Source organism: Adiantum capillus-veneris, chromosome 3, assembly GCF_014529385.1.
Source record: "Adiantum capillus-veneris isolate H3 chromosome 3, ASM1452938v2, whole genome shotgun sequence".
In the NCBI taxonomy this organism is placed as follows: domain Eukaryota; kingdom Viridiplantae; phylum Streptophyta; class Polypodiopsida; order Polypodiales; family Pteridaceae; genus Adiantum; species Adiantum capillus-veneris.
Window position 1 is genome coordinate 59,127,872 of NC_140933.1, and position 24,063 is coordinate 59,151,934.

The 24,063-nt window shown below is 40.3% G+C and overlaps 1 protein-coding gene across 1 annotated transcript; it reads left to right on the plus strand.

The window, feature by feature from the left end:
• Window positions 1-8,055: 8,055 nt before the first annotated feature.
• LOC147460981 (uncharacterized) lies at window positions 8,056-11,406 on the plus strand. Its single transcript, XM_086504556.1, has 6 exons — window positions 8,056-8,172; window positions 8,296-8,332; window positions 8,562-8,696; window positions 9,946-10,057; window positions 10,903-11,189; window positions 11,381-11,406. The coding sequence occupies exons 1-6, from the start codon at window positions 8,056-8,058 to the stop codon at window positions 11,404-11,406; spliced, it is 714 nt and encodes a 237-aa protein (XP_086360682.1).
• The last annotated feature ends 12,657 nt before the right edge of the window (window positions 11,407-24,063 follow it).

A 24,063-nucleotide genomic window follows, 5' to 3' on the forward strand; every position in this document is an offset into this window, starting at 1 on the left:
GACGGATGACGCGACGCCCAAACGCTGCCTTTTCGATACTTAGTTGCACGGCAAGCTTCATGGCCCAGGGACGCTCGCGAGCGTTTCCACTTCTCGGATGCTGCAGTACGGGAGGCGTTGCGTAACTGCTTTGCTAACATCGACTCTCTTGCTTTCTCAATAGTATGAGTTCTCCCAAAGATGTGCCTAAAAAACCAGTTAAACATCTCTCGGAGGTAGTTGGAGTGTGAACTACCACCACCATGCCGAGTATTCTTGAAGTAGACTCCTTTTGCTCGATAGTGGGACTTCTCCATGCCTTGTGTACTCCATATATCAAGCGAACCATAGTGGTCCATGAAGTATGCACCATGCGCATAGAGAATGTGCTAAAACAACCAAAAAGGAGATAAGCTAATAGAAAAGTTGCATTTTCAAACATTGCATATGTATTAAGTCCGTTAAAACAAACCATGTAGTGTGTAATCTTGCTTTCAGACCATCCGTCCTTAGCAGCCTTTGTGAATTCATAAAGCACCTTCTTGAACTCCTCTCGCTGCTCAACTGTGGTGCTTGAAAGATTCATCAATTTCACAACCTTTTGAAAGGATGACCATACTAGCTTGCGTTGGTTAGCAACCTCCACATTGGGATCTTTGTCCGTCGTGCATGAACACAAATCTTTCCACAACTCCCATCGCTTCTCACTTGCTAGATCGACACTTGCCTTGGATACCTGCATTGGAGACTTTGACATCTTCTTGAAAAATTGACGTGCCTTGGCTCCATTCATGGAAACCTTCTGTGCCACCTCATATGTCTTCTCCTTACAAGTCTCTGCTACAATGTTCACCCTTGATCGGTGACATCCAATCTCATTAAGGAGCGTCTCCACCCCCTGCAAGGAGTCTTTTGACCGTTGAAGGGGCCTCATTGTGAAATCATAATCAATGTGATGCTTTAGGATCCTATCAAATATTCGTATAAACGCATGCAATGTACAAAAGTGAACATTGTTGAGGGAGAAGGGAATTATGGGGTTCCACCCAACATCTTTGCTATCCCTATTGGGCACCTGCAGCATATCACATGAAAGAACCGAAGTTTGCCACTCCCTATTTATATGGTCATCATTATCTTCATCCTGACCTTCCACTTGAGTTGCTCGACTTGTCTTGTGCCCTTTCGTACAGAATGGACAGGGAAGTAAAGAATTTGCACCTTGTTTGCATCCAAGCATGCACTTTATGGTCTTTAGATCACCACCTAAATGCCATTCAACATCAAACTCCCCACGTCCTGGAACCATGAGCTTCTCACCGTTTATTTGAGCTTTAATGACCTCTGTGACCCATGGGATTCTACTGAAAATCCATGCAAGGACTTCATGTGTCCTTTCGGAACTTTAATTGCACCAAGCCACCATATATCCTTCTCTGATTGCACACTAAAAGAGGGCTTTGTCGCTTCACTCGAACTGCAAGATTGCTTGGCATAAGCTAGGGATTCATTCATAAGCGTGATGCTCATTCTCTCCAACTTTCTCCCTTTAACAATTACACACTCATCCAACTTCAGCACGAACACAAGCTTGCCTTCAAGAACTGCCAACAATATAAAGCCTCAGAATGCATGTTATGACACATCATAGAGCATGTAGGCAACTCTAAACTAACCTGCATCACTCAAATTGTAGAAAACAGCCATGGACTGCTGCAATCGTATCAAGTCCACAAAGATATTGTTGAATTTGGTGTAAACAAACCCTTCGGTCCGCAACACACTGTTAGAAACAGCACCGCTTCCCTTCTCGTGGCCCTTCCTTCCTTGTGATTTGCTACGGAGTGGCTGAAGAGGCATCGTGTCTTCAATATACAAGTAGTCCCCTAATCGGTGAACAACATCTTCATTTGACACCTTCTTGGCAATCTGCACTCTGTGAGGAAGTGGAAATAGGTTTTCCGTGACTCCTCGACTTCTTAATGCATCTTTTAACACTTGATGTATTGCTTGATAGCCCTTGGTACTAATCCCAACAGCATCACAAATATCATGAACATCTAGATCAGTGACAATATTAGAAAAAACACTAAGAACTCTCTTAGTGATTGCGTCTTTCAAGTGTTTTGCCTCTGGAGCATCAAGCATGCCAATAAAATCCTCTTTGTTGAAACAAGAACGAAGTAAAGTAGCCCTAGCTGACGTATTCTCGCTGCCGCACGTTTCTTGGACGAAGTTCCTATTGCCCAAAACAACAATGATGAGCCGTATTAGACTTAAACAACATGAGGGACAGAACATGTTACCTCATAGCTGTCACCCTTCGTTTTCTTGCACCTCCACGTGGTGCAAGAGTCTGAATTTTGAACAACTCTCGTTTCCTCACCCTACCTCCCATGGCAGTACTCTTCATGTGTGAAAGAGTATCCTCAAGCTTTTTCATTATATTTTCCTTGGTTGTGATGGTGCTCTTTGCCTCCTCAAGCGCACTAGTAGCTGTTTGCATGTGATCTTGAAGATTGTGGAAACTCCCATTGAGCAACTGCCAATGACGCAAGTAGATTTCGGACCGCGCAATCTCATGTTTGTTGAGTCTCTTGCAGTAGCCCAACAAACCTTGCTCTCCATTTTCAACGTATTGCAACAATGATGGAATGTTTGTAAAAGATGGATGAACATTGAGAGAAGGATCCTTTGGATACAAGCATCCGTCTGTCCAGAGATCCACATTCTTCTCCCCTTGAGTGCGGCGTTCGTTGGCTGAAGGTAATGTACCCAAGCATGTTTTCTTTGTCGAAACATACTCTTAAGGTAGGCGTAGGAAAAGCCCTGGAGACCTACCGCGTGAAGAGCTTGCTGGGACATTGGTCACGTCGTCAAGAGGCATTGTAGGATGGAGAGATGGAGCTTGAAGGATGGAGAAATAGAGATTGTAGGATGGAGAGATGGAGCTTGAAGGATGGAGAGATGGGTGTGTAGGTGCAGCAGCAGGTGCAGGTGCAAGGGGGATGGGTGTAGGAGAGGAGCTTAGATTAGGAGGGAAAGTTTTCAATTTTGGGAGGAATTTCCTAAAAGTTTTGGAGGGAGTCAAAAAATGTTGAATTATGAGTAATTTAACTTAAAAATCTTTTTTTTATTATGTGTATATGTTGGGGGTACTTTTTAGGAGGGAATAGAGTTTTTTTGAAAGTTTTTGAAAAAAGTCATTTTTTTAACCTCTTTGACCCAAGGATTTGCTTGGGTGGCATGGGAGAGTTACGAGGCCACTTACAAGTTGGCCAAAAAGCTAGAGAGAGAAGACCCCCTACATCCCTAATTTTCAAATGGTTTACCCCTCCCTTCCCTACTTTTTAAATGGTTTCCCCCCCCCCCCCCCCCCCCCCCCCCCCCCCTTCCCCCTACCTTTTTAGGGGTTAAAGGTGGAGGAGACCCTACCAAAATAGCCCCATTCAAAGCCTTTGTCCCCCTTAATCTTGGCAGGCTTCCTTTAAATTAGGGATTCTTACAAGGCCCATGGAGAGTCCATTTTTTTCCTAATGTCCTATTGCAGCATAAGTTATGGCTCCTCTACCTCTTCCTCTGCTTCGTCCTCTATTGCCTCTACCTCTTTGATTATTCCCTTGTCCTATTTGGGTCTGAGAAGGGGTTCCGGTAGCAGTTTGAGGATTTTGCCCCTCAGGACATTGACTCCTGTAGTGTCCCATTCTATTGCACCCATAGCATCTTATGTTCGGAAAAGTCTGCTCTATGGTGGCTGCAGCTGACACTGTCCTTCGTTGACCTCCTTGATTATAATTCCCCCTTGCTCTTCCTCTAGAGTTATTGTAGTTGTAATAGTTCCTAGCAAGAGGGTTCCCTTCCGCTGCAAGTGGTTTAGCTCTTAGAAGAGCATCTTGAATATAGGTGGGTCTCATAGCTTCCAGCCGGTTGCTCAAGGGTTTATTTAAACCTTGACAAAAGCGAGCAATCTGTTGTTCCATAGTCATTGGTGGTGTGTATCGTCGTAAAGACACATATTTGGTGTAATACTCTTCCAAAGTAAGCCCTAACTGTTTGAGGGCGAAGAACTCATTCATCTTGATAGCTTGGTGAGCTGGAGGAAGATATCTTTCTTTCACTGCCTGCTTCATTCTTTCCCAAGAGGGACTAATGGAAGGATTATCTCTACAGTATTGTTTCCACCAGAGTTTGGCATCTCCGGTGAGCCGGAACATTCCTAACATTGCTTGATTTTCTGAAGCAGTTCCTACCGCCAAGAAATAATCATCCATGGCGTCGAGCCATGCTTCGGCATCACGTTCTAAATTGGTTCCTTCTCCCTTGAAAGTTGGGAGTTGAACTTGTTTTAACAGTAGTTTCTTTTCCTGGGTGGGAGTATAGAGACTTTTGACAATTCCTTGAGTTTGTAATTAATGAAGATGTTTTAGTGTTTATACTTCTTTTGTTTTGTCATGCAGTTCTCTAATTTATATACTTTTTAACACACTAAAAACAGAATCTGACAATCATTAACAACATTTCAATTTAACTACACAAGCATGTCATAAAACCATGGTATATACAAAGGTTGATACAACACTGACTCATACTATGTACAAGATGGGCTCATACTATATACAATGTGTGATTCCTTAAATCAACAACCTCTTTACCACTGGTGGGTCTGACAGGGGATCAAAAAATATGACGTCTTTTGGTCCCCTAAACCTTGGGCCTACCCTCATGGGCCAGATCCTACCTGGGTATATTACTGTGGCTACTTGATCATAGACCCACTGATTCTGTAAAACTTCTATCCCATCTACAACAATGGTCTGATCTGGATCTTCAGTCCCACTAAAGAAGAAAACTTCGATGGTCCGAAGTGTTTCTTCCCACTTGAGTCTTTTTAGATTGAGTGTCAACCCTTCTAGCTGTCCCACATCAATCAGGAAAATTCCGCCAAACGGTGACCAGCTGATTCCCCATGTAGGAGGAGGGGAAAACATTAAATCTAACAATTGCATGATTCTCTTGCGAAGTACAAAGTTGTAGGAGTTGCAAGCAGCCTCGAACATGATGTTGAAAATCACAAACTTTTGGTAAGCTTGGCGGATATTTTCCTGTATTGATAGGGAAATTCTCATTTCACAATATACTATAATTAAAAATGCAATGCAATTTATGACTATTTCCCAACTTTTACCCTTCTAAGGTCAAGACCTTATTAAACCATGCTCTGATACCACTTGTAAGGTCTCCAAACCCGCCGACACCAAAGCGGGATGGTACCATTGACAGGTCTCTAAGCCTACTAAAGTCAAAGTCTTTAAACAAGAAAAATTCCAGGGAATTCACCCTTACCATTGGCAATGGTTTAGGTTTATAGCCCTAGAAGAGACCTAGTCCTGTCTTGCAGTGGAAACGGGACCCTGAATGAAAAAAAAAATCCGGCCCTAAATCTTCATCCTTTAGATTAAGGTTTCCTTAGCCAACGCTTTTTTCCCTCTAACATATGTGAGGGCACAGCCGCTGGTGGATTCCTCGTCCAAGTGAAGCAGTTTCTAAACGTTTTAGTGCGTGGGAATGGATAGTTACCTGACTAATTAGGTCCACCCATCCATGATTGAAAACCTTAGTCAATCCCCACTTACCACCCCGCACTCACACATGATTCTATTGTTATTTAATTACTATCACATTCTTTCCACAATTAAAATAATGGTTCCTTTTTTAACTTTTCAAATTGCATTTCCTTAAGACAACCTTTGAAAACATCATTGAAGACATTCTTTCAGAAAACAGACATCTTTAAACTTAAGACAAGGTACTGTCATTTTAAGGTATCACTGACCAGTACTAACTTGTCTCAAGACCACCTATACAAGCGTGAAAAACAGCACCCATTCCTTATTTATATAACCGGGGTGGAAAAGTCTTCACCCAAAGCCCGGGCCCTCATACGCCAAAACCAGTTGCCCATACAACCGGGCGGTTCCTCTGGGATAAACTTAAAGTACTATCCATAAACATAAACAAGCACGGGGTAAAGACTCCACACGTGCCGAGGTAACCGACTCCTCCATGATGGTATCTCCATCATTACTCATTACCTAGAGTAAAAATATTTCCAAGGAATCAGAGGTGTCTTGAGACAATCTGTCTTAAGGATGGTCAAACATTTCCTTCCTATTTCAACCAGTAATAACCCAATCATTCATTTCCTAATTACAATCATTGATCGTGGGTTTCGTGGAAGTTACCTTCCTTTTACAGCCAGTGTCTTCCTTCCTAACCTTTCGTATGCAATGCTTAACTTAAAATGAACTTTAAAAACTATTAATGGCATAATTGAATTCCACCTGGGACTGGTCGTCCATCTGCTGCGGGGCAGGTGCCCGTAGACTCTCCTCTGTTGGCCTATGGCTAGGCCCTGCTTCAGGGTCATTACTTGCTTTGTTGCGTTTGTTACTATCATCTTCAACTTCAGTCAAAGGATTCCGCGGGTTCTCTTGGGATCCATTTCGACAGCCGTTAGGGTTAATCAATTAGAGATTTAACTCTAGTGATTTCTACGTAGTGTTTCTCCCTAGATGAGAGAGAAATTCTCAAGGCTCCGAGTCTAACAAAATATGAAGAGAATGGTCCTATTTATAGCTTTTTCTGGGCATCTGGCAACTTTTGGCAGCTTTCCCCTAGTCCAAGCAGCCACCCAGCTTGAAAATGGCGCATTTTTTTGCCATCACTGCCCCTGGCAAGTTTCCACAACTTCCACACTCACCCCATACCTTCCAGAATTTGCCTGTTTGATTTTTTCAGATTTTCCATGATGAAATTTGGAATTTCCTATTTAACTCTAGAACCTTAGTGTAAAGAAGTCTTTGCTAATGATTAAAATGAAACCATCCAATTTTTGTTATTAATTAAATTTCTATGGTAATTTTCCAGGTCCCGTAACTGTTCTCGTTTTTATCGGAATCAGATTCTGAAAATTTCTAGACATAGTAAAGCTCTACTTATAATTCCAAAAATACCAAAATTAATAGTGTTTGGAGTCCTGCAATAGTATTTTCCATTAAGTTTTTCAAGCTTAGTACAGTTTTGAAGGTTTCGAAAACTAGAAACCTTACAATTCAAATGCAACATATCCATCGTATTGAGCAGGAATCTCCTTACATTGAACAATTTCATTAGTCTTCTTCAAAGCAAAATGAAGATTGTTTTTATTGGGCATTGATCGAATTATATCCATGACACTGGTCCGATTCTTTGTGACATCACTTGAACCAATATCCAGAACTATTGGAGAAGCCTCACTTCCCGGGGAGCCTTGATGTTCATGAGTGTTTGTTATTCGAACTTTAAAAAACTGCCACACTTCATGATCCAGTAAAAAGACCTCTTCACCAGAACCTGACCTCGAGGATTCCATTTTTACATGTTCACCATTCAATGTTAATGGGTGCAGAGTAAACGAACTGGTAAACAAGCCAAAATTTTCTCTTACTGACTACAAAGGTAATTCATGGAATTTGTTTTCAAGAAGTAACAAAAGTTTTTGACCACGAACTGGACCATAGGTAGTAATCTGATGACCCATTGTAGCTGCAATCCACTAGAATGACACAACAGCTTTCAAATATGACGATTCCCTTTTTAACAAATCTAAATATTTTTTTTAATGTTTACAAAAATAAATAAAAATGATTTAATATAAACTTTTTTTCTTTTTTGCAACAAAAACGTTTCATGATTCTCGTTTCATGATTCGTATGCAAATGATTATTCTATATCCTGCTGCCATAAATGTAGAATCGCAAATGATTATTCCATATCCTGCTGCAAATGATTATTCCATATCCTTTCCGCAATTCAAGACACATTAGTGACGATTTTCTTTTCAACATATTTTCAAAAAATATATACAATTAGATTTAATTTAAACTTTTTAAAAATCAGCAGCGTGAACATTTAATGATTGAAAATTATTAAAAATTAAAATAATGAATGCACCAAAAACGTCGTTCAAGACAAATAACTACTCCACCAACTCAAAATCACTACTCCACTCTGGATTTCCTAGGAGAACACATTAACATGCAGTTCTGGAAGCAGCTCTCAAATCTGCAGCAGAGGCACGCACTTTGGGAGCAGGTGTCACAGCAACTCAAAATTAGTCTAACAAGATCTCTGGATTTCCTAGGAGAGCTTGATGTGAGCGCACATTAACATGCAGTTCTAGAAGCAACTCTCAAATCTGCAACAGAGGCACGCACTTTGGGAGTAGGTCTCACAACAACTCTCAAAGAAACTCTAAACATGCATGTTAACGTGCAGTCTTTGGGAGCAAGTCTTTGGGCGCAAAGTGGTGCAGGTCTCGATCGGAGCAGCTAAGCTGTGCGTACGTTTACGTGGGTCACAAGTCTTTGGGCTCAAAAAATCAAAGTCTTTGGTCTTTTGGAGCAGGTCTTTGGGCTCAAAAAACCAAAGTCTTTTGAGGTCATTTCCTACCATGAATAGTGAGCTGAGCAGTGAGCGCAATATGCTGAGTTCATTTGTAGCTGAGCAGTGAGCGCACGTTAACGTGCGCTCTTTGGGAACAGTCTCAAATCGGCAGGTCTCAAAAAATTACCCAAGTCTCAAATCGGCAGTTCTCGGCAGCGACAACAACAATTTCTCAATTCGCAGGTCTCAATTAGAGGCAGTTCTCGACAGTTGCTCACCCAGCGCCAGTTCTCGTCAGTTGTGTGTAGTGGAGAGCAAGATTCGTGCAAGGCTTGCAGTCCCAACTCTATCATTGTGAGCAACAGGTATGACGTTAAAGATAGAAACAGGTTGTTACTAAGTTTCAAGGTTTGTAGATGAGTTGAGGAATGCTACCCACCATGACTCTGTCATTCAACATGACTTTGTCGCAGAATTTAAGTCCACATGAAGCTTGGGTGGAAATTTTTCCTGTCAAATTGTTGTGAGAGAGGTCCAGGGAGCCACGCCACATGTCTAGCTCGCATCGATCAAGACCCAAATGAGAAAATATCATCGAATCAGATGTACCACTGAAATCAGTGATCACGTTAAATGACTATCCCCTCCCTTACAGTGTGTGTGTGTGTGTGTGTGTGTGTGTGTGTGTGTGTGTGTGTGTGTGTGTGTGTGTGTATACCTTTGTTGTTTAAACAGAGCTCAACCTTTATTCCATAGATGTAGACAGACAAGAAATGATACAACTCTAATTCATTTTTCATTTGTTCGTTCATGGTTGTGGGGGTGACATCGTCTTTAAGGTGCTAATTGAGATGCTCTTTCAGACGTTTGCCTTGACTGAGCAACAAGATTTGAGGCACGCTTTTCAGAGACCTGTAGAGAGAGTAAGCCTCTTGAGAATATTCTTGAATTTTATTTCATTTTTCTTTTATCAAGTTGAGTGTTCTTTTTGTGCATTTGTGATGCTCAATACTTATTGCTCATTTGTGATGTGTGATGCTCAATACTTATTGTGTTTCAATATCGAGTAAATAGTGGTGTCTATCGAGTAAATAGTGTTGTCCCAAAGAGGTGAAATTGGAAGTGAGAGGGCCGTGGAGAAGACAGTGGCTCATGTCTAATACCTCTAAGTGGGGAGAAAGTAGCAAAGAATTGGAGAGCTGGAAAGCCAGGGGGTTGCTGAGAGCCCGAATTTATTATGTGATCTCCTTGTATTTATGACGAATGCTGGACACAATTCCAGCATTCTTAGAACGTTTGGATACCAAGTTCATGTTAGAACGTTCAATAGTCCTTTATTTATTTCAAGTCAATTTTATACACAAACACATGTATATGTATATACATATGGATGTATACGTATATATATATCATACTATTCTTATGTCCATCCCCAATGTGTGAAGATTTCTCGGTCATGGTTTCAAGGTTTTGGAAAACGGTTCATTTCGGTTATGAGTCTGAGTTGCACATGCAGGTGAGAAAGCACCTGCGAAGTCTGAGCGTTACAACATCTGTCATCCGAGTATCGACCCAAAGCTTGCATCTCCATGCCAGCATCACCAAAAAATCAGAGAGGAGCAATGGCGGGACGTAAAGGACGCCCTCCTGTTAGGTACCTTTTCTCACCATTTTTTTAATGTCATCATTATACATGTAGAGGTGCCCGTCGATGTGCATGCCTAAAAGCAAATTGTATCAAAAATAATGTATGTATTTTTACAAAAGAAAATTGCTTCTAGAACTACCCGTTGACGAGAATGTTTGTAGCTTGCTAAATTTTATTTAGTGTCTAAAGACCTGCATGTTAATGTGAATGCCTAGAGACGATGTTTACATATGAAAAAAAGCTTTCAAACCATCCAAGCTTTCAAGTCAATTAGTGTCTAAAAACCTGCATGTTTAGAGAAAAGTGATTAATGTTTCAAAAGAGATTATTTTTGTTTTTTACATTCAATATGAAGAAACCCTCATGTGAGGTGTCCATTGGATTATTATATTTTTTGAAATTTTGTTCCACATTCAAAGGAGGTGTTGTCCAAATATTTTCAAAGATTGATTGTGTATTTTATTGAAGGGAAACTTAAAGACCTGCATGTCAACGTGCATGTTTAAAACCAATGTTTCATTAGAGTACCAAAATATATTGTTGTATTTCTAGAATTTATTTTTATGCACAAAAAAAGGTTCTAGTCATACATGTTACATGTTAGCGTGCATCTTTACAAGCAATGTTTTGTTGGAGATAGTATTTATTTTTTGTCTTCAATCTTTATTTTTTGTCTCCTCCAATGGACTATGTAAAGATTAAATTCTGTTTGAAACATTGCTTATAGACAGGCATGTTAACATTCATGTTTAGAGGCAAGTTTTCATTGCTTATACACATGCATGTTAAAGTTCATGTTTAGAGGCAATGTACAAATTTTTTCAGATGTTGATTTTGTATTTTATTTGTAGTCCATCTCGTGGAAGATTAAAGAAAAGTCTACGTAATGAAAAGTCTACACAACCACTTGAAAGTAGTGAACAGGTGTCATCAGTGTCAGTAACAGAAATGTCAAAGTGTCATGGCATTGAAGAGGAAGAGATTCACTCTGTGGATGTTGACCAAGGGTCTATGCACGAAATTGATGACACATTGGCTCCTGAAGAAAACGAACTTCAAATTATCCCTTGGGAAATGCGAGATGAGGTAACTGCAGCAACAGAGATTGATGAGGAGCAAAATATTTTTATGCATAGAGGTGCCGATGTACTTCAGACCACACGTATGTTCAGTTGCTTCGATTGTCCTCCTATACCATTGTGTAGGTTGATTCCATATGCTAGAGTCAGAGGTTTAAGAGATGATTTAGGTGGATTAAAAACGGCTTTTGCAAGGGAAGGATATATGCAAGAAAAGGGAGCTTTCATTGTTTCACTTTGGACATTTAAGAGAGAGCAAACCATTGCTACAGGTAAGTTGAAGCTTCTTAAATTTGTTAAGTGAATTTCTATTTTAAAAATTCTTTTTGAATTCACTAATTTTGGTTTCTTGTTTTGAAGATGACATCAAGGAATAGTGGGATCCTCTTTGGACAGAAATCAATGAGGAGTATGAGTTGGAGCTCAAAAGCCAACCAAGGTTTGCAGATCTGTCAGACCGCATGTTTTATGTTTGGGAGGGCAACCATCGCACGCTTGCATGGATGGATGGTTGCTCATTATGGCTTCTACTACAGGTATTTGTGTTGTGTTTGATTACTTGCATTAATATTATTTCATAATATCGGTAGTTTTTTCTTACAAGAACTTATGAATAGGAGAGGTTATTGGATGGGTGGAGAGGTTCTGTCATGCTTCACAGATGGTGGTACATCGTCGCATTATAGTGCTCCATCATAGTTCATATGGATATGTTGAGAGTTTATCTGGTCGAATTCAGGTATTGTTTTCACTTCAGTATTGTATAGTTTTGTTGAGGCTCTTTCTTCAATGTTTCTTCAATGTTGTGGTTTTGTAATTTGATTTGCAGTGCTAGTGCTCTATGTTACTTATGGTACACAGGATTGGGATGCAGCTAGCATGCTTTGTGGCTGAGATCACCACTATGTTCTCTCGCTTGGGTCTCCAGCCTTCAGATTCGTTCATGACACACCATTTTCCGGAGCCTTCCTTAGCTAGTAGATCAGGATCAGGGATGCCTTGGCGGGTTGAGATGCAGCGGAGCCAGGATTTTGTTGCAGCTTTTGTTGAGTTGCTTTGTCGACGTGGAGGTATTTGTTTGGAGCTTGGGTGTGGTATAACTCCCGTTTTGGTTGCATGCTTGTCATATGAACGAGCATGTGCTGCGCTTGACACCGATGAGTCTCTTATTAGAGACTATGTGGTTCCATTGCTTTGCCCTAAAAAGCGAAGCCGAGAGGAGGCATTTACCTCTCTAGATGTTGAGGATGAGGGTGACATGCCATCGCGTGTCGACCCTTATGATGACTAGTGAGACTTCGCTCCTACTACATTGACATTACTTTTGTGTTTTTTATCTTTATGTTGTGTTTAACTTTTTGGCATTTATGTATCTTGCGTAAGAATTATGTCTAATGTTATTAGATCCATAGATTAAATTTTGATTACATGCATAATAACTACATATACTTTTGTTTGTTTGTGGAAGTGCATTGCCGATTTATGCAGAGGCAGAGGCTCAAATAATGGCGAAGGAATTGAGATACGACTTTCGTATCTGTGAAGCGCGTCATAAACGCAATGTTTTCATTGATAACGAATGCGACTCTTCATAGAGTCTACGAATTATTAGCGAGTGCTTATGATGTAGAGTTTAAGTATTGACAAATGGACATATCATTCCTTCTATGATTTGAAAGTGAATATTTTGAAATCCTCATGTGAGGTGTCCATTGGACCATGGTTAGTTTGAAATTTTCTTCATTTTAAAAAGGAAGCTTTGTCCAATTTTTTTTATGAAAGGCTCTTGTATTAATGATTTGACAACATAATTTGTATTATGGATAATACATAACATTGTGAATTGATGAGACGAATGCGACTCCTTCAAGAATCTAGAGAATTGTTGGCAAGTGTTTGTGATGTAGGGTTTAGTTATTAACAAATAAGATAGTGTTTGTGAAAATGTAGCTTATTGAGTTCATTTTCTTGTATTATGATTCACTTCTCTATTTTGTTTGCTCTGTGTTTTGGGTCTTTATGTTATGTTTCACTTTTTGGCATTTATGTATCTTGCGAAAGAATTACGTTTAATGTTATTAATGAGATCCATACATTGAATTTTGAGTGCATGCATATTGACTACATTCACTTTTGCTTGTTTGTGGAAGTGCATTGCCGATCTATGTAGAGGCAGTGGCTCAAAGGATGGCGAAGCAATTGTGATACGACTTTCATATCTATGAAATGCGTCATAAACGCAATGTTTTCATTAATGACGGATGCGGCTCTTCATAGAGTCTAGAATTATTATCGAGTGCTTATGATCTAGAGTTTAAGTATTGACAAATGGACATGTCATTCCTTGTATGATTTTGAAAGTGAATATTTTGAAATCCTCATGTGAGGTGTCCAATGGACCATGGTTAGTTTGAAATTTTTTTCATTTTACAAAGAAAACTTTGTCCATTTTTTATGGAATTATCTTGTATTAATGATTTGACAACGTAATTTGTGTTATGGATAAACATTAAGTCATTGATGAGACGAAAGCAACTCCTTAAAGAATTTAGAGAATTATTGGCAAGTAATTGTGATGTAGGGTTTAGTTATTAACAAATGGGATAGTGTTTGTAATACTATAACTTGTTGAGTTCGAGGAGATTTGTTTGCTCTTCTTAATTTGTTTGCTCGGATTTGTGTTTGCTCGGAAAATGTCACTCGGGGTATGGTAAGACTCGGGCACCACATTTAGCATGCATATCTACCAAAGCATTGCCAAGCACAACATTTCTCCAGTAGCCCTTGACTAACATAATCATCGTGAATTTCGTTGCCCGTATCAACATCTTGTATAATGCCACATGCCTTAGATGTAGGTATAGGTGATTGCATTCGCCGAAAGGCATTCCCTTCACATTCGGTTAGAACTTCACTGAGATTATTTGCCACAACCTTAACAACATCCAGTAGCCCCTAAGTGACAATATCATCTCGAATTTCATTGCTCATATCAATGTCTTGAATAATGCCACAAATTCATACAGCTCATCAATGTTGGCAACTGACACCAGCCTTAAGCCGTATAATCTCATCAACCCGGACTTTGTTGGACGAACCGTAAATTCCTGTGGACTTCTCAAGCTGCATAGAACGCATACAAACCTTGTTGAGGCTGTAAAATTTTCAGATGGCAGACCGATCGAGGCGACCGACCTTGCACAAAACTGGCCCCCAGGGAAACGTAAATTGGTTATAACTTGGCAGCCCAAACTCTGATTGATGATTTGAAAAGACCAACGTGCTCCACAAAGTGAGCACTTTAGCCCCATGTATTCACTTCATTTTGTCCCCTCAGTTGCAGTTGCCCAATCCGGTAGAGATTTGCAATTGACTCAAACTTCAAACTGCCATAACTTTTTCATCGTAGCTCCAATTGATGAGCCATAAAGACAGGCTGGTAGAACACTTCAAGCACTGTAGTTCTAGATCATAAACTCCCATATGTGCTCACTTCAAGCATATTCGTTTTTAGCATCATTAAGGCATCTATTGGCCCTTTAAAACCGCATTTGGCATACATTAACCATAAAAAGTTTGTTATCAAGCCTTGAACACTAATCATTAATCAAGAAAGCTTCAAATAAGCTCAACGTGCATCTTTCTGGTATCTTTCTTAGCATGGGAGCGGAGCTGCACGATAGCGGCTCCACAACAGAGGGACGCGAGGAGATCAAGATGCATGGGTGGGTCAACTTCTTACTTTAGCTGAGCTTGAGTGGAAAAGAGAAGCATCTTACGACTGCTACAAGAGGAAAGCTATGCAAGCAAAGGAAAATCTTGATAAGAAGGTTAAAGACAAGGGTATCGAGGAAGGTGGGTTGGTGTTACGGTATGACAATTGACTTGACAATAGGTTTGATGCTAAATTCAATACCAGATGGTAAGGTATGTGGTCAAAAAATATTTTAATTCAAGTTACTATCAGCTCATGGATTTAGATAGCAAGGAGCATCCTAAGAAGGTGAATGGGTATCAACTAAAGCCCTACTTGAGTCGCACTCTACCAAAGGATCTGCAAGAGCATCACCAATAAGCTATATCATCATGTAAGTCTTGTAGTTTGATTTGTGTCAGTAGTTCAAGACAAGGAGAAGAAGAACTAAAAAATGATTACTTATTTGAGGCACAAAACATCGCAAATAGCTTGGAGCCACTCTCATTGGAAAAGATTCCTTATGATGGTACATGAATGTACCATCATCTTGGGGGAGGGCTAATGATAGCCGGTTTTTTGGCTATCCAGAATTGCCATAGTGAGCTACCTCACCCTATCAAAATCACCCAAACATTGTGTCCATCCCTACCTTTTCATTGTACATAGGCGTGTGTGAGTTAGGGGACTTCTCCGATATCTCCTTAAAACCCTCAGCTAGCTAGTTATGGGGCTAGTTGAGCCAAAATAAATAAATAAAAACAAAAAATAAAAATATATTATGACCCATTTGTGTGTAAATATTTCATTGTCTATAGGACCTAAATATAGGATTTTTATTATACTTAATTTGATATTTATTTAAATATTTCTACTTAGGTGTGCGTTATTTACCTATGTTATACTCACATTACCACTTTCTTACCAGTGTATTTACTCTTTATTATATAAATAAATATTTTCATACAAGCCTCTGTAAATCTTGGTGTGAACCACTCCGAGAAAAAATCACAAAAATACCTTTCACCCAGTCATTCCCTTTACTAAATCACATTTTTTTTACATGCATTCTTCTTTACTTCTTGTAAATAGTCTTAAATTAATTTAAAAAATGAGGAACCCATCATTTGATTCCTTAGATTTTCATATATTTATTTTTTATATTTTATATTTATATACAGCTGATGTTATTTTAGATTCCACGAATTCTTTATATACTAACCTGTTTTTTTCATCATGTTTGTGAATAATCATAATCCATGCATATTTTCAGATCCTCAAGAATCTATTAGGTCATGCTCTTATACAAGGAGGGGCTCACTCTTGGAGGATTATGCAAATTCAGAAAAAGGGGGGCCACTGAAGACATTTTTAGGAGGAAAAACATGTATTTTGGTGAGATTTTTGGCATCCACCTCTACTCCGAATTTGAGGATGTATCCAAAATGAAAAATTTAGCTCACAAGTTGAATACTCACCTCAACTTTTTTCATAATTTTTGGAGCTGCTACACCGGTGCGATATGATCTTTTTGGTGGGCCCCAGTCTGCCCACTTTTTCTCACAAGTCACCCTAGTCTTCTCTCACTTCCCTTCACACTTCCACACATACACACACACTCATGCCTATCCATCTCTCACTCTAACCTGCACCTTCCATGGTTTTTCTCACTCTCTTCACTATTAACCTCCCCTCTCACCTCCATTAGCTCTCATATAAACTCTACAGGTACATACATCATCTCTATACCTCTCTCTATTACCTCTAAATCACAATTTCTTTTTACCTCTTCTCTATATACATAAAATTCAGCATGTAAAACCATGCTTACGTCTGCTAATTGGGGATTCGCATCAACTAACATTAGCATTTTCATCATGGTGATTCAACCTTGGTGATGACGACGTAAGAAGAGACGAAGAGGAGGAGGATCGGCGGTCATTTTTGAGAACCTACACAAGTAAGTTCAAAACTTCTTCAAAGCTTCACCATCACAAGGATTCCCTCACTTAATTCACCCATCTTCCTTCAACCATCCACCTCATTCTACCCATTGTAATATATCATTAACGTTTTAGTGATTATTAACACTAACCACTAACTTACTAGCACAAAACATCCATTGACCTAACCATAAAAGGCACCTCACCTCAAGACATGTACATAGGATAAAATCCTTCTCTCTCTCTCTCTCTCTCTCTCTCTCTCTCTCTCTCTCTCTCTCTCTCTCTCTCTCTCTCTCTCTTCATTACCTGTATAATTTCACCCTATCTACCATCAATATTTCCTCTCTCTTGAGCCCACATCCATGACTCAAGCAGACAAAGAAGGCCCGCAATGTTTTGATATTTTAAAAGAAATCATAATCTTGATTTGTTAACTTGTAAATTAGGATTTCCAATAATCTTAATTAGGGGTCTCCAATCTATAAATAGGCCCTTATCCTTCTTGTAAAACCATTTCCAATATCTCACATAGCATCCCAACACTCTATGTGTGAGGAGAGACTTAGGCCACCCTATAAATTTCACTTTTGGTGTGAGAGAAACTTTCAAGCTACACATTGCAAGTGAGAGAGTGTGAGTTCAAAATCTCAAACCACTATTGTATATGTTCTTCCATCATCAATAAATTGAGGTTTGGTGCATCAAAGGCGTGATTCAGCGTTCAAATCTTTATCATTCCACTTGTGCAACATGGTTTGGTTAATTCAAAGTGACTTGTGTAGTTTAAGTTTCTATCATTAGATCTTGTTTGAGAAATTGTTTTAGTTTGTTTTCATTGCCAATTTTGTGTCCATTGTAAGAGGGTATTGTGGTGAGAGGTCTCCAAACACCCTAAGACAATGTTTAGCATTCACAAAGCATTGAGTTAGTTTTGTACAAGCTCTACGATAGCATCATTGCAAACCATCTCTATTTGCAAGTCACAAACAAGGTATTACGCAAGTTCCATTCCTCTCTCTCCCCCTTTGCTCTAGCTCTCTCTTGCATGTGTGTCTTGGTGTGAGATTGTTTGTGTGGTTTTTGTTGCACCTCCTCTTGGTCGTGACAAGATCTCTCTTGTGTCCTAGTTCGCATTCTATAACTAGGTGGTGTCCCTTCACTTGTGTGGTGTGGGTTTGTTGTTGCTGTTTCTTACTTGTGGTTGCCCCATCCCCAATTGAGTAGCACAGGATCCTTGAGGGGTGTTTAGAGGTCACCTCTCTTGTTGCCCGCTCCGGACCGCCTCAATACTTATCAAATAGAATATGCGGAAATTTCTACATTGTGACTCCACCATGCTGTGTATTCTCTCTTCTCTTCCACAACACGCACTACGCTTGCATCACTCTTGCAAGGTTCTTCAATATTTCCCATGCTAATATAAGCTACAATGATGTGTAGATCCCAAATGCATTTTTTTCCCATTGGGTTTTTTTGTTTTGGTTATTCAAGTGTTAGACCCTAAGCTAGATTCCTTACCTATCTTTTACTCTTGTGCATTAAATAATGAGCACGCTAGCCAGTGTACTATTACAACAAAATGTTGCAACACCACCTTGCACTTCAAAGATTTACACAAATTCAGACCTACAAGATGGTACAAAAACTAGGGACATCGATAAACGATATATCCAACAATGAAGACATCACATCTGATCAACAACCTTCCAACCTCTAGAATTGAAAGGGGAGAATGTTAAGTGATACAATTATAGTTAATAGTATTGCTACAGGCCCAAGCACCCTAACAATTGTAGGTCAAGGATAGATACAAAGAGGCAACAAGGATTGGATGTTCACATTTTCCTAATATGGCTTTTTATTGTAATTTTCCAATCAATTTTCAACCATTGTAATGATAATGTTGAGGTACGGTCCAATGAGAGCTCCACAATGTAAAGATAATTCAATTAGTGTGCCTAGGTAGCTGATATAGCTAGTGTGGAGCCCTAAATGTAATTTTTACAATCAATTTCTAGACATTGTAATGGTTATGAGGTGCGGGCTCAATGAGAGTTCCAAGTTTTAAAGATGATATCGATTAGTATGCCTAGGTAGTTGATATAGCTGATGTGGAGCCTCTCCTTCATCTTCTTCTCCATCTTCTCGTATATTCACATCCATATTTCCAATAGGTCAAACAAGCTTAGTTTTTATTATCTTTTTTGCTTGTGTTCTTGATATAGCTATTGTTTACTACATGCCTATTTAAAAAAATCTCACCCCTTACAATTGTTACCATATACATGTGGTAGTGATGTGTGTGAACACACTAGGACCGTCGGGGCATTTTTTCCCTCTTTAGGAGGTTTTTTCCCCCGTGCATTGTATATACGTCCATCACTCTAGAGCTATCTATCTTTCCATTGCACACTAAGTAACACACTCTCTATTGTGTGCCTTGAGCTTCCTTCGTCTTCTCCAAGCTGTGTGTGTTTCATTGCAACCCTAATTTCAACAATTGGTATCAGAGCAGGTCACGTCCTCTCGGGCTTAGTCGCCAGCTCCTCCAGCACACGCCTGCTCACTTTCTCCGATTTCAGTGAGCTTTGGCAAGCGTTCGCAGGGCGAAAAATATTTTGGGCTCATTTCGGCTTCCATTTCCACTACAGGCAGTACTGCACAGGCTATTTTTTCATTTTGTGCAAAATTTCTGTCAGTGCCATTTACTGCATAACATGTGCCTTATAGTCTTCTACGGTTTGTGCTATATAGCACAGATTGTTCCTGCTCCGTTTCTCCTATTTTCGGGTAGTTTTCACATCAGGTGCAACATTTACCATGGCTGACAACAACAACACAGATGTGTTCAAGATGTTTGCTGCTGAGGACAGGTTGGATGGGGACAACTACCCTATGTGGGCTTATATGATGCAACATGTTCTTGTGTCAAAGGGTGTCTGGAACACTGTGTAGGGCATTGATGTACGTCCTGGTTCTGAGGATGTAGGCGATGTTGAGGATGTTGCAGGTCTTGCTGCAAGGATTACAGCTGTTAGAGTTGTTTTGCCTATAGCAGAACAAGCTCGTTGGGATGTTAAGGATGCGCAGGCTCATGCATTGATTGTGTTGTTTGTGAAGCGCACCATTGTTCCTCACATCCGTTCAGCAAAATCTGCAAAGCAGGCTTGGGATATTCTAGTAGGTCTTTATGCAAGCCGCAATGAGGCTAAAATTGCTTTGCTACGTAAAGAGCTGCAGTCGAAGATTATGCATGAGGAAGATGATATGGACACTTTCCTTGCTAGTGTCAAGGATATCAATGAGCAACTTATTTCTGCAGGTGAAGTTATTTCAGACAGTTCCCTTGTGTAGACTGTTCTTGATGTCTTACCAGATTCTTACCAGACTTTTGCTAGTAATTGGAGACTTATGAGCCAAGGAAATCCAGAAGTTGTCAAGTTTGATGCATTATGCACATTGCTGTTGCAAGAGTCACTTTCCAGAAAAAATAGGACTAGACAGCGTGCAGTTGAACAGGCTTTTATTGCTTCTCAAAGAAAGGGTGGTACCAGCAATGCAGCCACTTCTTATGGTTCTTCTCCAAGTGGCAAAAATTATGTTCCTAATGCTTCTGTTGGCAGCAATTCATCTGGAAATTCTGGTGATAAGGGCAAAAAGAAGATGCGTTGCCATTATTGTAAAGCCAATGATCACTTGATCAAGTCGTGTCCTAAGTTGAAGGCCAAAGAGGCTAATAGGAAAGAGGGTGGTTCCACTACAAATGCATCCATTGTTGAGTCTTCTGTGAAAGGAGACTGTGTTGCTGATGTTGATGCAGAATGGGCTTTTAGCGCAGAGTGCACTTACAATCTTGTTGTCCATGATGCATGCTTGTCAGTTGCTGCAAATTCACATGTGTGGTATTTCGACAGTGGTGCAACAAAGCACATTACCTCACATCGTGAATTTTTTACCTCTCTTGAGTCTGTCCCTCATGGGAATTCAGTCACTTGTGCCAACAACGCCTCTTATCCAGTTCAGGGAGTTGGAAATATTGTGCTCACTGCTACTAATGGCAGTTCCTTCACACTTGTTGATGCACTTTATGTACCTGGGATCAAGAAGAATCTCTTATCTGTATCCGCACTTGCTAGACTTGGACTTGTAGTCAAATTTGTGGATGACCGATGTACAGTTCATGATCTCAGTTGTGGTGATGAAATTGTTGCATCTGGCCTTTTGTGCCGTGGGCTTTATAAGCTCACTTTGTATGACAAGTGTAGACAAAATTTTGCAAATGTTGTTGCAGATTCAAGGGCTATTTCAGATGCAAAACTTTGGCATGCACGTTTTGGTCATCTGAATTTTGCTAGTTTGCTGTTTGCAGAAAGCTGATATGGTTGCTTCTTTTCCGCCTCTTGAAGCACCTGTCAAACATGTTTGTGAAGGCTGTATTTTGGGTAAGATGCAGCGTTCTAAACTTCCAAAGGATGGTTCAGTTCGGGCCACATGCAGGTTGCAGCTTGTGCATAGTGATGTTTGTGGGCCCATGCAAACTCCGTCCTTGGGCGATTACCTGTACTTCATGAATTTCATTGATGATTACTCCAGGCATGCATGGGTATTTCCGCTTAAAGAGAAGTCTGAAGTTTTTATGTGCTTCAAACAATTTTTGGCTATGGCTGAAAGTGTCTCGAAATGTACTATGGGCACCCTCCATTCTGATCGAGGGGGGGAGTATATGTCTCATGAATATAATTTAATGCATTTCTGGCTAGTCGTGGGATAAAACACCAATGTACAGTGCCTTATACACCTCAGCAAAATGGTGTTGCTGAGAGGAAAAACAGGTCACTGACGGAAATGGCACGATGTATGGTCAAAAGTCAAGCTTTGCCGCATTCTTTTTGGCTTGAGGCCATCATGTGTGCCACTTATGTACTTAACAGGTGTCATGTACTAGAGACAGTAATGTAAGCTCACATGACATTTATGACACTTTGTTGCCTCTTTTCAGTGGTGGAAATACGAATGTAAGTTCCAATGAGGCAAATGTACAGCCTATGGGGGTTTCTAAAAATGTTTTAGATCAGCCTATTACTGATGCAGATGTACATGATGTACTTGATGAGGAAAGGGCTGAAAATGAGTAGGCTAGAGGTATGCCAAAATGGCTGGTGCACACTTTACGTGACAGTAAATTGGATGCGCCTTTCTCTAGTCGTACTCGTTCAGGCTCTCACCATGCATCTTATGCATCAGATTTTTATGCTTTGGCTGTGTCTAGATTACATGATGTTCAAGAGCCTCTGTCTTTTGATGAAGCACAGAATTCAGAAAATTGAAAAAGGCCATTGGTACGAAGTGGGTTTACAAGTTAAAACACAAGCCGGATGGTGAGATCAATCGCCATAAGGCTCGACTTGTTGCAAAAGGTTATGCACAGCAAAAAGGCATAGATTATGAAGAGACTTTTGCTCCCACTTGTCGTATGACTACTGTACGTTTTCTATGTGCATTGGCAGCTCATTTTGGTTGGGATGTACATCAATCAGACATTGCTACTGCTTTCTTGAATGGTGACATATTTGAGGAAGTTTATGTAACGCAGCCTCGCGGTTTTGTTATAAAAGGACAAGAGGACAAAGTGTGCAAATGTAAGAAGGCTTTGTATGGGTTGAAGCAATCTCCTCGTGCTTGGTATGAGAAAGCTAACACTCATTTGGTCAAACGAGGCTTTCGTAACAGTCCAACAAAAAGCACATTGTATGTAAAGCGTGAGGGTGATGTACTTCTCATTGTGGTTCTTTATGTTGCTGATTTGCTGATCACTGGACCAAATGAGAGACATATTGCTGAATTTAAGGCTGATTTGAATGCTACTTTCAAGATGAAAGATTTGGGGCTGTTGCATCATTACTTGGGTATACAGTTTAAGCAGTGTGATGGTGGTATTGCCTTGTGTCAGAAAAGTTACATAGAGACATTGCTATGTAAGTTTGGACTTGAGGATTGCAAACATATTGCCACTCCCATGGAAACAGGTTTGAAGTTGAGTCTACATGATGCTGGCGATCCTGCTGATGTCACTCTTTACCAAACTGATGTTGGCTGCCTCATTTATGTATGCAACACGAGGCCGGATATTCAGTTTGCAGTCTCACAGGTCAACAGATTTATGCATAGCCCAGGGTCTAAGCATTGGCAGGCTGTCAAGAAGATTTTCCACTACCTTAGTGGCACTTTACATCTTGGCTTGCTTTATCCCAAGGGGGGATCATTGCCGCCAGACTTACATGCTTTTTCGGACTCAGATTGGGCTGGTTGTTTTGACACGCGAGTGTCCACAAGTGGTTTTTGTTTCATGCTTGGCAGTTCATGTATATCATGGTTGAGCAAGAAGCAACCTATTGTGGCCACTTCGAGTTGTGAGGCTGAGTACAGGGCAGTCTTCACAGCTATGGTTGAGTGTGTATGGCTCAGACGCCTTATGGCTGATTTGGGTGTTGGACAGGACACTGCCAACACTATCTACACTGACAGTCAGAGCGCATTGGCAGTTGCGAGGAACCCAGTTTTTCATGCTCGCACAAAGCACCTTGAGGTGCATTACCACTATTTCAGGGAGAGGCTCTCAGCAGGAGAGATCAGCTTGGCTTATGTGCCAACACAGGACAACCTTGCAGATCTTTTCACAAAGGCATTGTCTCGTGAGAGGCTTGAAGCTTTCCGCAAAGCTTTGGGCTTACTGCCCTTTGTGGATTGATCCTGTCCTCAAGGCATGGCACTTCCCTTTACTCATGTGCCAGCTCTCATTCACCGCATCACTCCAGGGGGGATTTGTTACCATATACATGTGGTAGTGATGTGTGTGAACACACTAGGACCGCCGGGGCATTTTTTCCCTCTTTAGGAGGTTTTTTCCCCTATGCATTGTATATACGCCCATCACTCTAGGGCTATCTATCTTTCCATTGCACACTAAGTAACACACTCTCTATTGTGTGCCTTGAGCTTCCTTTGTCTTCTCCAAGCTGTGTGTGTTTCTTTGCAACCCTAATTCCAACAACAATGTATACATAAAATTATACACTTTGGACTATTAATAAGCCTCTCTGGTTAACTCATGTGATACAATACACATTCTAAAAAGTGAGCGCCCCTAGAGTTGTACTTTACTATAGTTATCCCCCCCCCCCCCAAATAAACTACAAAATCAAATAAGCGCTCACGACTACATAATGGTCCTTCATTTCCTAGTTTGTGTCTCTACCTTCTTCTTCCCTTTCTTGTTGGCTTTTACTTTTATTA